The 14,614-nt window shown below is 44.5% G+C and overlaps 2 protein-coding genes across 4 annotated transcripts in view; both read left to right on the top strand.

The window, feature by feature from the left end:
- slc35f1 (solute carrier family 35 member F1) overlaps positions 1-6,767 on the top strand; it is a 32,855-nt gene extending 26,088 nt beyond the window's left edge. For 2 of the 3 annotated variants that reach the window (XM_037449344.2, XM_037449343.2), the window contains exons 8-10: positions 254-5,159; positions 5,589-5,707; positions 6,552-6,767. In XM_037449344.2, coding sequence (XP_037305241.2) covers positions 254-481 — 228 coding nt within the window. In that variant the 3' untranslated portion in view covers positions 482-5,159; positions 5,589-5,707; positions 6,552-6,767. Of the gene's footprint in view, positions 1-253; positions 5,160-5,588; positions 5,708-6,551 lie in introns of those variants that run through there. The other variant, XM_062559483.1, reaches the window with a different exon arrangement.
- Positions 6,768-7,400: 633 nt separating this feature from the next.
- On the top strand, positions 7,401-14,483 carry serinc1 (serine incorporator 1). The gene is made up of 10 exons (XM_037449335.2): positions 7,401-7,561; positions 8,060-8,221; positions 9,232-9,425; positions 9,562-9,641; positions 11,087-11,224; positions 11,557-11,726; positions 11,815-11,905; positions 12,276-12,417; positions 12,510-12,731; positions 13,639-14,483. Exons 1-10 carry the CDS (start codon positions 7,523-7,525, stop codon positions 13,775-13,777), a joined length of 1,377 nt encoding a protein of 458 aa, XP_037305232.1. The 5' UTR covers positions 7,401-7,522; the 3' UTR covers positions 13,778-14,483.
- Positions 14,484-14,614: the final 131 nt, after the last annotated feature.

The following is a 14,614-nucleotide window of genomic DNA, read 5'->3' as shown; positions in this document are numbered from 1 at the left end:
CGTAGGTTGTAGATCGCCATGACTTAGTCAATGACTATGACTTTAGTAACAGTGAAGATACAATTTGTCTTGTCTTTGAAACTCAAGTCAAGAGCTTTAAACGGGTCCCAAAGGCTAGGACAGCTATGTTGAGGACACAGATATCATGTCTCCCTGTCATTGATCATTACACACTGAATGTATAGGGAGAAACTAAACCAGCATAAAGTGTAGAACTACAGCTTCTATGTTTAAGTTGTTCTCTGTGTTGCAGTTTTCTGGCCTCTATTTGTTGTCCTTCTTCGTTGTCATCTTGGGCCTGGTCCTTTACGCCACCACGTCCACCTACGTAGCTCAGGACCCCCGCGTTTACAAGCATTTCAGGAACACCGGCTGCCAGCCGGCCACTGACCGGCCTTCGCTCGGAGTCCCGGAGCCCTCCGTCACCTACAGCAGCCTGGGTCCCGAAGCAGGCGACGACCTTCCCGTACACGTAGTCTAAGACCTGGCAAGGAATTTAATCTGTCAGGCTGGTGAATTGTCAGGCGAGATGTAGCCTCCAGTTTCTGCCCAAGCTGTATAGAGAAGAAATGTGGCGGCCGTACCTGGTCTCCTGAGCAGGGCAGCCAGATAATTACCCAGGTAGGTCCTGCTTATTATTTAATGGCCGTTATTGAGGAACAAAGTCTCCACCTGCTCAGAGACCAAGGTAAGACTCCCTAACACATAATGTTGTAAAAACAAATAACCAAGTGAGTGAAACTGTTGAGGTCAAAGGTCAAAGACCGTGAGGAGGCATCCTTCATGTAAATAGATGGTATCTTATTTTTTACCGTATTTGATCTATCTTTTTTACATCTGTAAAGAATGTTTGTGCTTCACTCGTCTATAAAACTGTATTCATTTAATTTGACATGTTCTATGAATCTACTGTGTTCATAAATCTAACTTCAATATGAGTTCAGTAGATAATATGCCGATCTGAGTCAGTTAGTACTTAAATAGCAGGGAATCAAGTATGAATGGCGGACCATCCTTGTATCACTCAAAGCTACGCTGATATCTAAATATTCTTCATCATGTAATGAATGCAGGCTGTTACAAACATATTTATACCTATCATATTTAAGTTTGACAACGTTTACACTGAAAAAAGTATTCTGTAGTATGTATACCAGTAGACAGCATTTAGAGCATCTTGAGAAAATGAATCCTTCAACTGATGAGAAATGTAAATATTTGAAGAGTAGTCTTGTCTGGTGGGGGAGGTGGGTGCTTGCGTATTAATTCTTTATTTATTTTTTTGCATTCAGTTATCTGGATATACACTGAGGCGTTTATGCACAATTTGGAAATCTAACAATCCAATTTGTGAATGGAAATACACCCACCGGCTCTAAAAGTAATATATTACCAGCAATATTTCCATAGACAGTATTACATGGCTCACAGATGGAACACCCTTGCTGATTAAATTCAACTCTCATAGTAAAATGATTGAACTACTGGGCAACTCTATTAAACTCAACCTTTCTGGTAAACTCTAGTCTTCAAAAGTCCATTTGCATTGCAGACTTTTTGGTCTCCTAAACATAGATAACGCTGATGATCACTATGATGTTGTATGATGTCAGCCTGGACAACGCTCCATCTGAGCCACAAAAGACATAAAACAATAAGTAAGCTGAATCTAACTAATGACCATTAGCACACACGGCTGTGTTACTGGTTTTGGCTTTAATTTGATGCAGTGATCAGTAACAGAATGGAGGTGTGATACGCTGACGTCGTATTAGACCATAATCCTTTGAAAACTGCTGTTTGCTAGGTAAAATAAAAAATAAAACAGGAGATGTTTAGTTATGTCATCCTTGTTTTTTCCATTTCACTGTGGTCCGGCCAATCGGAAATCACTACTGTAAACTGAACTATGTTTTCCACATTTTCAGATATATTAACATGAGTGTCGTGGCCTTAGTGTTGATTTGTATGAGACAAATTTATGAGATGCCCTACAGCTCAAATCCAACTGAATGGTTCCTTTCCTCTTTAAAAGAAAAGTGTACTCCAGGTTGAGGAGCATTATTTGACCCCTATTTAAATCCTAATTGTGTTTGAAACCTAAAAGCAATATAAGTTCTTGTCGATTTACAGGAGAGACTTAACAGGGTTATTGAACTGTTCACTTGGTTTGGTTTACTTATTTATTCACTTTATGACTGTTCTGCTGTCTGGATTCTTTATGAGGGACTTTTTTGATGCTCCTGTTTCAACTGCCTTTTGTATCCTGTTTGATGTAATGCATCGGGCTTACTGTGTATATGCTTACATAGATGTTCCTTATTGTAAAATAAAGCTTCTTTGTCAGAACACCCAGTCCCACCCGCTTTGTGAGCAGTGTCCAATTTTAAAAAGTTTTGAGTTTTCCAATCGCAAGAGGATGAACCATTTAATGTCAAAATATTGAGTTTGAAGATTGTGTCGAAAGAAACTTGCTTTACATCCAAGTATTGAAAATCTGATAACCTCTGGAAATAATTATGAAAGACAGTGAGAGATATATAGATAAACAAAAGTTGATTTAAAAAAAGGTCATAAACAAATACATATCATACATTTATTTCTACATTTACACATGTATTTATGCGTGTGTCTGGATGCTAACGAGGTGGGCGGTCCTAACCTCTGTCTAAAGCAGGATTGGTCAGAGGAGTGTGATTGCTCCTGGGGTACTACTTCTGTCTTGAAGTTCGCTCCTCGGTAGAAGCTGTTAGCATTTGGCTACATGGTGTTTTCAAACCATTTCAAATCGTTAGCAAACGATTTAGAAAAGCGCGTTAAGAAAGAGACGCTTCAGTTTCTGCTGGATGAAGTGATAGAGGACTTGTCTCAGCCCAATGAAGACATGGATGTGGAACCAGAGGAGCGACCGATGGACGTCCATCGTATATTTTATTCTCCTTTGGGGCAACATGGCGCAGCAGCAGTACAGAATAAGGTAATAAGGTCAAGTGTTTTATTTACCATCTTTTAAAAGTAGCTGTATATCGTTTTGCAAATGTACATAATGTTTACTGATCGTAACTTTTATGAACTTTTTACATGGAATAAACTCTTCAGTATATCAGATAATTTGCAACCCCATTACTTGATAAAATGAAGTTGAATGTGGTCCGATTTTACACATTTTTAGTTAAGCACCATCATCAGTTTGACCCTGATGATGGTGCAGTCAGAAACATAAATTAAAAGTGAAATATTTTAACATGTTAATGACATGTAAAAAGATATGACAGATGTATTTAGGCAGCAGGTTCAAGTTAAAGCTCCAGTTATATTTCATTCATTTCTATAGCACATAGCTGGGTTCAGACTAACACTATAAAATAATCTCAATGTTCAGGAATCAGGAAACGTTTATTGCCATCATATGTTGGACATGGAATTTGACTTGGCGGTTGGTGCATGACTGAAGACAGTACAATAATGACAATGTAGTGCAGCAATAAGATAAAAATAAAATAAAAGAATAATAAAATATATGCTATGGGTTAGTAAATTGAAAAAGATACAATTAAAAATAAAGATAAAGTGCACCAGCTAAACAGAAAGTGACAAGTGACAAAGTGTATGTACAGTGAGATTCAGTCAGGGGGGGCCCGGGCTCTGTTGATGAGCCTGACTGCCGAAGGGAAGAAACGGTTAGTGTGGCTTGAGGTCTTAGTCCTGATGGACCTCAGCCTCCTGCCGGATGGAAGGGGCACAATCAGGTTCTGTCCGGGGTGAGAGGGGTCAGCTACAATCTTTCAGGCCCGCTTCAAAGACCTGGAAGCGAACAAGTCCTGGAGAGGTGGCAGATTGCAGCCGATCACCCTCTCTGCAGAGCGGATGACACGCTGCAACCTGCCCTTGTCCTTGGCTGTGGCTGCAGCGTACCACACGGTGATGGAGCAGAGGATGGACTTGATGATGGCCTTGTAGAAGTGCACCATCATCGTCTTTGGCAGGTTGAATTTCTTCAGCTGCCTCAGGAAGAACATCCTCTGCTAGGCCTTTTTCGTGATGGAGCTGATTTTCATCTCCCACTTGAGGTCCTGGGGGATGATGGAGAACAGGAAACGGAAGGAATCAACAGTGGTGATTGGGGAATCGCACAGGGTGAGGGGGGTAAGTGGGGCTGCGTTCTTCCTAAAGTCCACAACCATCTCCACTGACTTTAGCGCGTTGAGCACTAGGTTGTTCTGGCTGCACCACGACACAAGGTGGTCAGACCCCCACCTGTTGGCGGACTCATCCCCACCAGAGATCAGTCCAATGAGGGTGGTGTCATCCGCAAACTTCAGGAGCTTGACGGACTGGTGACTGGAGGTGCATCTGTTGATGTACAGGGAGGAGAGCAGAGGGGAAAGAACGCAGCCTTGGGGGGAACCGGTGCTGATGGTCCGGCAGGCAGAGACATGTTTCCCCAGCTTCACGTGCTGCTTCCTGTCGGACAGGAAGTCAGTGATCCACTTGCAGGTGGAGTCGGGCACGTGCAGCTTGGAGAGTTTGTCCTGCAGTAGAGACGGGATGATGGTGTTGAAGGCAGAGCTGATGTCCACAAACAGGATCCTGGCGTAGGTTCCTGGGAAGTCCAGATGCTGGAGGACGAAGTGGAGGGCCATGTTGAGACCTGTTGGCTCTGTAGGCGAACTGCAGGGGGTCCAGGAGGGCGTCGGTGAGGGTGTTCAGGTGGGACAGGACAAGCCGTTCAAAGGACTTCATGACTACAGAGGTCAGGGCGACGGCCTGTCGTCATTCAGTCCTGTGATCCTTGGCTTCATGGGAACAGGGATGATGGTGGAGGCCTTGAAGCAGGCTGGAACATCACCAAGGAGGTGTTGAAGATGGCGGTGAACACAGGAGACAGCTGGTCAGCACAATGCTTCAGGGTGTGGGACGAGAGAGTCCGGACCGGTAGTTAAACTACTGTTTACAACAGATCAATGTTGACTTGTGATCAACATGTGGTTTTTGTACTGAGTCATGTCACATCGCTTTTGTTGACTCTTCTGACTTTTGTCTTGTCGTTTTTGATGACCGGAGTCCACGACCTATAAACTCCATTAGAAGACAAAGATTTGGATGAAACTGGGACTCAAATTCTGCAGAAACATCCCAACACTGGATACCAAATGGAGGTTGGGCCTTGAATGCACCACACACACGTAAACAAGATAAGTGGCAGTAGTCATTATCTGTTTAGTTATTTACTTGTGCTCAGATTCAGATCAGATGAGATACCAACAGTGTTAACTATACATTTTATTTCTATTGTGAAGTGTGAAGGAGAAGCTTTGCTAAAGTAGATTGTCAGTGGCAGCCAGTCATCTGATCCCTTTTAAGAGATTAACACAAATATTTGTTAATCTCTTAAAGATTAACAAATATCTGCAATTGTATTAAATTATTTATTTCCCATTCAGGATAGAAAGGGTCTGGAGAGAAGTTCAGATGGCTGTTCTTGCTGATCTCTTCTTCTACATCTTTACCTTGAGGGAAAAGGCCTTCTCAACCTGACAACAAAACTCATCTCCATGCTGCCCTGGTGCTTTGTTCCCCACGTACAGGAACACCTTCAGGTTATCCAGGATGCCTGGACCTGCTACGACTACGTACCGAGGGAAACCAGTCCACCCCACAAGTGTGGAGTCTCCATGAACACAAGGCACAGCAGGACTCAGTACAGGTGTGAATTAATTCAGTCATTTTATTTTTACCTCACCATATCTAACATTAAACATGTTTTTAATAATGTGGGCAAGGTTCATTCCAATGTGCAGGTATCAGAAGCATGACTGAGGAGAAACCGTGAGATCCTCCTTGTGGCTCTGGCACGCAAAGGCAAGTGAGTGGCAATCGGCAGTAATTCAGTGGCAAGTCCGGAGCGAGCGTCACAGCGGCACGCTGAGTGGGCAGAGCCAAGTGTTCCTAGAAAACAGCCGTTGTGTGTACGACAGGTCAGCTGACATTAATACGTTTCTAATTATTTATTTTTATATTTGAGACATGTGAGCCCTCGTTTTCTTAGAGCAGGGGCTCATTTTAGCTTTGGACCAGATACTGTCCACTTCGATCTCATGTCAGTGGGGTCCGTGTGGGGGGCTCAGCGCGCCGCTGTGACGCTTGCGCAGGACTTGCCACCGAATTACTGCCGATTGCCACAAGGAGGATCACGGCCCTGCAGGGACTGAGAGACCTGTACATTTTTTGTCTGCATATCATGGGCACTTGCTAAAATGTTGTGATCAAACAAGGAGCAGTGTTTTAGAGACATTATTATACATCGTAGCTCCCTGTTCCCTATTTATTAATTCATCGGCTCTCTTGGATTGAAATCCATCTCTTTCTGTTGTCATAGCTGTTCATATTCATCTAGAATCCAAGGAAGTTATACAACAAGTTATATTTACAACAAGGTTCTAAAATATAAATAACTAACTGAAAATAACTCCGCTCTGTAGAAATGTTGACCATAAGAACATAAACTTTTGGCTGAACAAAACCTTTAACCTGAATCCTTTTAACTGCAGGTCCACATGGAGGTTTGAGTTAACTGTACCGTGTGGTCATCGTCAGCCTGGTGTTCTGGTCCCTGTCATTCGGTTGCAACGCTGAAGGCCCCCTTTCCAATGTGTTGGATGTCTTTGTACAAACTGAATGCTTAATATCAGATGTGCTCCAGTAAATGCCTGTGTCACCAGCTGCATGATGCAGGGGAAGTTAAATAAATGCTTTTATTAAGAATAGATCTGAAATCTGTGTTGAATTGCATTCTTATTTCCCAAACTCCTTTCTGTTTCACATGAATAAAAATAATAATAATAATAATGCTGACATCACTGTGTGTGTATATATATATGTAAAACAGGCTTTACTTAACTTTTAAACATTATTTATAGACATTTTTCTCAAATAACACTGAACATACTTGCTGTAACAGATCCCCTCGTATGGACCAAACCGTTTTGAAACCTCTGCTAGAAAGTGAAGATGAGAAGCTGTAATCAGTAAACAATAAGGACGTTGCAGAGGAAACTTGTTGCCTGAATAAATCCTAGCAAACCGTACAGGAGGGTGATCTTGTATTAATACATCACTCTTCACGGCGATAGTTATTTACTCGCTCCTCTATTTGATCAATCCTGCTCAAGAATGAGGTTCGGCCCACATTTACATACGGATACAGAAATACAGATATAAATAAATGAAGAAATACAGAAATGTAGAAATACAGAATACATTGATGTATTTATTATTTTATTTAAGCATTTATTTATTCATACTTAAGTCATTTGTTGTCCTCCATATGCGAATAGGTCCAGTTTGATAAGACGGAATGGAGCGGGTTGGGTCCTGTGGGGGGCAGCAAAGCTCCTCCACCTTCCATCAGGAGGAGAAGAAGAAGAAGAAATCCGGTGGGGCTCATCATCCATTTTCTGGAAGAGCAGAAAGCACCAGCCATCTAACGACCGACTAGAAGAGAAGAAAGACATCCGCCATCATGGGGGCCGTTTTGGGATTGTGCTCCATGGCGAGCTGGGTAAGTGTCCTTCATGGTGTCCGTGTACAGTGGAAGCGGCGCGTAGGACTAGTGGCGTTTGACTGCGCAATGGCGCGAGCGGCCGCGGCCATAAACAAACGCGGCGAGGCTAGTTAGCATTCACTAGCGGGTATTCTATTTGGTGAATACCAGGTGAGTTAGTGACGTTGACGGCTGTGTTGTGGTAGTTACGTGCCTTGTGTTGGGCAGCGGGCCCTCAACACACACGTAGATCGACCGTTGGCCTTGGCGAACGTTACATAATTATCGTCGCTCCGTTCCGGCCCGTTTCAGTATCTGTACTTTTCCCACGATGGTGAACATGGTAATCAAAACACGTCGATTACGTAGACTGAGCAGGCGGTGCTCTGACGTCATCGCCAGCTGTTGCGTCATCTTGGCCATGTAAACAGCGCTCGGGTGTCAGCAGGTTGAGACATGTGGGGCGGGGGGGCAGGGGGGCAGTGACCTGGTCATTTAATGTCGGTCTATGCGCAGATCCCGTGTTTGTGCGGCAGCGCCCCCTGCCTGCTGTGTCGATGCTGCCCCGGCGGCAACAACTCCACGGTGACCCGTCTCATCTACGCCTTCTTCCTGCTGCTGGGAGTGGGCCTCGCCTGCATTATGCTGATGCCCGGCATGGAGGCTCAGCTCAAGAAGGTAAGAAACGTAATGGGATGAACGGTGGGGTATCGATTTCAACAGAGCCAATTGCCAGTGCTAGAAGCTGGATAGTTATTGAGTGTAAAGACACAAGAATAATGGGAATTATGTAATTGTACCTGTGTTACACACACGCTTTTAAGGATCCACTTGTGTCTTATGGGGACACTAAAATGAATGCAAACACGGTCAGAGCTCCATTCCAATAGTTAAGTATCTTATAGAGGACCGTTTTTATTTTTAAGTCACAGTTATTACAATGAAGATGATCCACGTTTTATTTGATCTGTTTATTCATTTGTACTGGCAAGCAATTTTATTTGAAAATTACAAAGCTAACTAACAATGAATCACTGCAGTGATACAAATTTGGTCATCTGCCACCTTGGTGCACCTATTTAAAGATTATTCCTTATAAAGATGTCCTTTGCTAAGAATCACATGCTCATTTTAAAATTCTTAAAATGAGCCGTTTAACAAGAAATTGGAAAATTTGAAATTTGCTCTATCATTGAATCACAAAAAGCCATTAAATATTACATTTTTATAAAATTGATAGCGATGGGCCTTTTAACAAGATTTACATAAATACATACATAAAAAGAATGTGGCCTTTATCAGCATATTGGACCGGGCTTGGTTCAGAGCGGTACTTTGCAAATTGGCCACAAAGAAAGACCAATTGCACATGAGAAACATTTAAATGAAATCCATTCAGCGGTTCGTGAATCCGAGCTACAGCCGCTGAGAAAGGTGATGCACAATGAATACTGTCCTTTATTGTATGGAAATATATAATCATGATAATAGTAATAACAAAAAACAATTTGAAAGTTGATTGATTGGCATGGCCAAAGCTTTGAGGCACCTGGGTCAACTTTATCAAACATTGATATTTTATTACGTGAGACCCTCAATCTGACTTTGAGCTTATTAGCCTGGCTCCTCTAAAGGGACGAGAGAAGCCAGAAACCCGTCACAGCTCCCGTCCCCTTGTGCCTCCCTAGATTCCGGGTTTCTGTGAAGGCGGGTCGGGCTCGTCCATTCCCGGTGTGGAGGGCCACGTGAACTGCGACGTGCTTGTCGGCTACAAGGCTGTGTACCGCGTTTGCTTCGGTATGGCCATGTTCTTCCTGCTCTTCTCTCTGCTCATGATCAAAGTGAAGAGCAGCAACGACCCCAGAGCGGCGCTGCACAACGGGTGAGTCAGCGTCCAGCAAACGGACCAGAAGATGTTTACTTAATGGTATAATCCAGGATCCAAAGTGTTAGCGATACATTCTCAGATGTTTTGGTGTTTTTTGACAGCAGCACTAAACAATAACTCCTCTCTCCAGCTTCTGGTTCTTTAAGTTTGCTGCAGCTGCTGGCATCACTATCGGATCATTCTTCATCCCAGAAGGTCCCTTCACTACTGGTAACTGTTCCAGTCCGTAATTAGCTCAAAGGCTTATTAAGGGTTATTTTTGGTGCTATTATTTTGCATGTTAATATACACTCACCGGCAACTTTATTAGGTACCCCATGCTAGTAACGGGTTGGACCCCCTTTTGCCTTCAGAACTGCCTCAATTCTTCGTGGCATAGATTCAACAAGGTGCTGGAAGCATTCCTCAGGGAGTTTGGTCCATATTGACATGATGGCATCACACAGTTGCCGCAGATTTGTCGGCTGCACATCCATGATGCGAATCTCCCGTTCCACCACATCCCAAAGATGCTCTATTGGATTGAGATCTGGTGATTGTGGAGGCCATTTGAGTACAGCGAACTCATTGTCATGTTCAAGAAACCAGTCTGAGATGATTCCAGCTTTATGACATGGCGCATTATCCTGCTGAAAGTAGCCATCAGAAGTTGGGTACATTGTGGTCATAAAGGGATGGACATGGTCAGCAACAATACTCAGGTAGGCTGTGGCGTTGCAACGATGCTCAATTGGTACCAAGGGGCCCAAAGAGTGCCAAGAAAATATTCCCCACACCATGACACCACCACCACCAGCCTGAACCGTTGATACAAGGCAGGATGGATCCATGCTTTCATGTTGTAGACGCCAAATTCTGACCCTACCATCCGAATGTCGCAGCAGAAATCGAGACTCATCAGACCAGGCAACGTTTTTCCAATCTTCTATTGTCCAATTTCGATGAGCTTGTGCAAATTGTAGCCTCAGTTTCCTGTTCTTAGCTGAAAGGAGTGGCACCCGGTGTGGTCTTCTGCTGCTGTAGCCCATCTGCCTCAAAGTTCGACGTACTGTGCGTTCAGAGATGCTCTTATGCCCACCTTGGTTGTAACGGGTGGTTATTTGAGTCACTGTTGCCCTTCTCTCAGCTCGAACCAGTCTGGCCATTCTCCTCTGACCTCTGGCATCAACAAGGCATTTCCGCCCACAGAACTGCCGCTCACTGGATGTTTTTTCTTTTTCGGACCATTCTCTGTAAACCCTAGAGATGGTTGTGCGTGAAAATCCCAGTAGATTAGCAGTTTCTGAAATACTCAGACCAGCCCTTCTGGCACCAACAATCATGCCACGTTCAAAGTCACTCAAATCACCTTTCTTCCCCATACTGATGCTCGGTTTGAACTGCAGGAGATTGTCTTGACAATGTCTACATGCCTAAATGCACTGAGTTGCCGCCATGTGATTGGCTGCTTAGAAATTAAGTGTTAACGAGCAGTTGGACAGGTGTACCTAATAAAGTGGCCGGTGAGTGTATTTGTGTCGTTACTGTATTCCACAAGAAAAGGCCACATCATTTCTTTACTGGGGTTATTATTTCTGTCCTCACAAGCAGGAGTAAAACTGCACAGAACTAATGGAGATGTCCTCATTGTGGTTTGTTGTCATTGTCGCCCACAGTGTGGTTCTACATCGGTATGGCCGGAGCCTTTTGCTTCATCCTCATCCAGCTGGTGTTGCTCATCGACTTCGCCCACTCCTGGAACGAGTCCTGGGTGGAGAAGATGGAGGAGGGCAACTCTCGCTGCTGGTACGCAGGTATGGTGACGTGTTCTTATGGCCATTTATGGCCGAAAAATGCTGCTCTGACGCAGACAAGAAAATGGCAAATGGAGTCTCGATTGACGACATGCAGAAACAGTTTGCTTTTTGTGAGGGGAACCCTCTTTTAGATTAAAGACCATATTGGATTCAGATGGTCCTGTAGCATTTATTCTTGCTACTGTGCAGAGATGGGGACTCGAGTGCGACTCGAGTCGCACACACGGTGACTTCAGACTCAACTTGAGACTCGTCCTCGAAAGACTTCAGACTCGACTCGGACTCGAGCTTTGGGACTCGTGAGCATCTCTGCTACTGTGTGTTCGCAGCTCTGCTGTCGGTCACCGCGGTGAACTACCTGCTGTCTCTGGTGTCTCTGGTCATGTTCTACGTCTACTACACCCACTCCGACGGTTGCACCGAGAACAAGGTCTTCATCAGCATCAACATGCTCCTGTGCGTGGCGGCCTCCGTCCTGTCCATCCTGCCTCCCATCCAGGTCGTCTTTCACGTTCATGTCTGGGACTTAAAGCCAGAATTCAGCTGTTGTCTTTCCTGAATAGTGCCTGTTTATTCTCTGTGTGAAGGAGTCCCAGCCCCGGTCCGGCCTGCTGCAGTCCTCCCTGGTCACCCTGTACACCATGTACCTGACCTGGTCTGCCATGACCAATGAGCCCGGTACAATATCTCAGTTACATCAGCGATATCGGAGCAGATAAAAGAACCATGTTTCTGGTGGTATCCCATTCATACATTTGAACTTTGAAGTTGCTCAGAGTGTAAATGTTGTAATGAAACTTGTTTTTCTATAACAAACTAGATAAAAAGTTAATGCCCTGCACGGGTAGACAGCTTTGGATTTAGATTTTATTGAGATTTACGAGAAATATTTCTACGCTACTGTGTTAAGGGAATACTGCCTCTTATTTTAGTATATGCATCAACTTTTGGTCACTAAAGGCTCTATATGTCTTCTATTGTTTTGAAATGATGAACAGTCATCCATCAGTCACACAGCATGAATTGAAACTTTTCCTGTGGCTCACAGACAGGAAATGCAACCCGAGCCTTCTGGGTATTATCGGGCTGAACAGCACCAGTCCAGCAGGGCAGGACAACGTGGTCCAGTGGTGGGACGCCCAGGGCATCGTAGGATTGATCCTCTTCCTCATGTGTGTCCTCTACTCCAGGTGAGGAAGGCCGTGTTCTTTCTTATGAGCTTGTGGTGGCGTCCAACGAGGCGGGCGTGTTCTCAGTGTCTTTTCTCTGGTTTTCCCATCAGCATTCGCAACTCGTCCAACACTCAGGTGAACAAACTGACCCTGACCAGCGACGAGTCCGCCTTGATCGAGGAGGGGCCGACGGCCGCCGGCTTCGAGGAGGGAGGAGGTGGCCGAGCAGTGGACAATGAGAGGGACGGCGTCACCTACTCCTACTCCTTCTTCCACTTTATGCTCTTCCTGGCGTCGCTCTACATCATGATGACGCTCACCAACTGGTACAGGTAGGGTCGCTCTTCTTGTCTCTGTTCAGCCTACTTTATCAAACTGACGTGAACTGTAGTAGGACGAGGTACACAGTGTTAAAAAATACTCGCCACCAACATTTTGCAACGGGCGGCATTGTGAGCTGTAATAGCTGTGAGGACAGAGTGCTGAATGCTAAAAGCTAAGAATTCATTTCAGAAAATTGCTGAAAATACAGAAAGAAGAAAAGCTGAGATGAATTTAAAAAATGGCTGGTAATATTAGCTGTAATTATGGTAGTGGTAGTCGTACTGGTAATATCAGCCGTAGTACTAATGCTATTAGTTATAGTAGGATTTGTAGTAATATTAGTTGTTGTTTTTAATGGCAGTAGAAATACCAGTAGTGCTTTTTGTTAAAGTTGTAAGAGAAGTACTTTCAGTTACTGTCACTGGTAGTTGTATCTTTAGAACTACTTCTACTGAGTCATTTAGTATTGATAGCAGTAGAAATACTAGTAGTAGTTGTATTTCTAAACCATTATTGCACTTTCAAATACTGTAACTATCGGCGATTTCCAAAACTTGCACCTTCTCCTTTCCGAGAAATAAGTCCTCAGATTTTCATTGGAGTTTGACTTTGTACCCTGCCATTTTTAGCCTGAAATGCAGCATGAAGAGTGAATATTGGGGCAATGAGGGCAAGCTAGAAATCACATTTGAACTGGGTCTGCACTCCAGCTCGCCCCATACCCCCCCCCATGTAAATCTCAGACTGAAAACATTTCGTGTTTGATTGCAATATTAATTGATGGTTAAAGGGTCCTTTTCAATATTTTTTATCAACCTTTTGTTTTTTGGATGACGTCAACAATATTGGTCTGAGAACAGAGACCGGAGGCCTGCTGAGTGTAAATCACCTATTGTGTCTCTCCCCCCCCCACAGCCCTGACTCCAACTACCAGGCCATGACCAGCAAGTGGCCGGCGGTGTGGGTCAAGGTCTCCTCCAGCTGGATCTGCATTGCCCTGTACGTGTGGACGCTGGTGGCCCCGCTGGTTCTGGTCAACAGAGACTTTGAATGAAACGGTCTCTACCGCTCACCCACATGCTCTGCTTCACCTGTGTTTTTGTTTTGAGCAAAAAAAGACGTCGCTAGCAAGCCCCCACGCGCATCAGGTCGTTCTGCAGCAGAGGGGCCGGGGGGGGGCGTAGGGTCCGGGGGGGGTGTTATGGATCTGTGGGCTTATCCACGTTCTCAGCCCTGACTGCAGCCTGGCTCCTCTGCTGCAAAGTGCCGACCTGTTGAAGTAACCTCATCCATAGCGTTTGCCTCTGTAAATACGTCCCATGTTGTTCTTTCAAAAGGCAGAGCTGCATGTTTTTCCTCTTCTCAAACGAATGTGAACATTAGCTGAAGCCTGCGTGAGGACGGTGACGGCTCCACGGACTGCAGGGTTACGTGGGGACGGCCGCCGCCGTCCTCTGCTGGATTCAGTTGTGTGTGAGCATTGCTGAGGTGGTAACTTACGCTAGCAGCGTTGTGTGTGCACGCTCACAGTATTCAGTGTTCTGCTGTCACGTATTAAAGATCTGCCGGCTGCACGTGTCCTCTGCAGCTCGTACAGGACAAAAGGCCCTCCTGTTTGTGTAGCTTCTGATTTTAATTGTTTGAACTTTAAAACAGAAAATTGAAAACTCGATAAATGATGTGGTAGCGTTTAGTTTGCATTTGTATGATTGTCTCTCCTGTGCTATTATAACTCGTTTAATAAAACTGAAGGAAAAGGAGTGCTGAGTGTTTTATTTCCAAAATCTAACCCCCCCCCTCCCTGGATCGAGGATATTGAGTTTGCCAGCACATATAGAATTATTTTATCTGCCAGCTGAGTGTAAATCAGTTGGAGACAATAAAACCTCCC

The sequence above is a fragment of the Pungitius pungitius genome, chromosome 20 (assembly GCF_949316345.1).
Source record: "Pungitius pungitius chromosome 20, fPunPun2.1, whole genome shotgun sequence".
Classification (NCBI taxonomy): Eukaryota; Metazoa; Chordata; class Actinopteri; order Perciformes; family Gasterosteidae; genus Pungitius; species Pungitius pungitius.
This window is presented reverse-complemented; position numbering and strand designations above follow the sequence as displayed.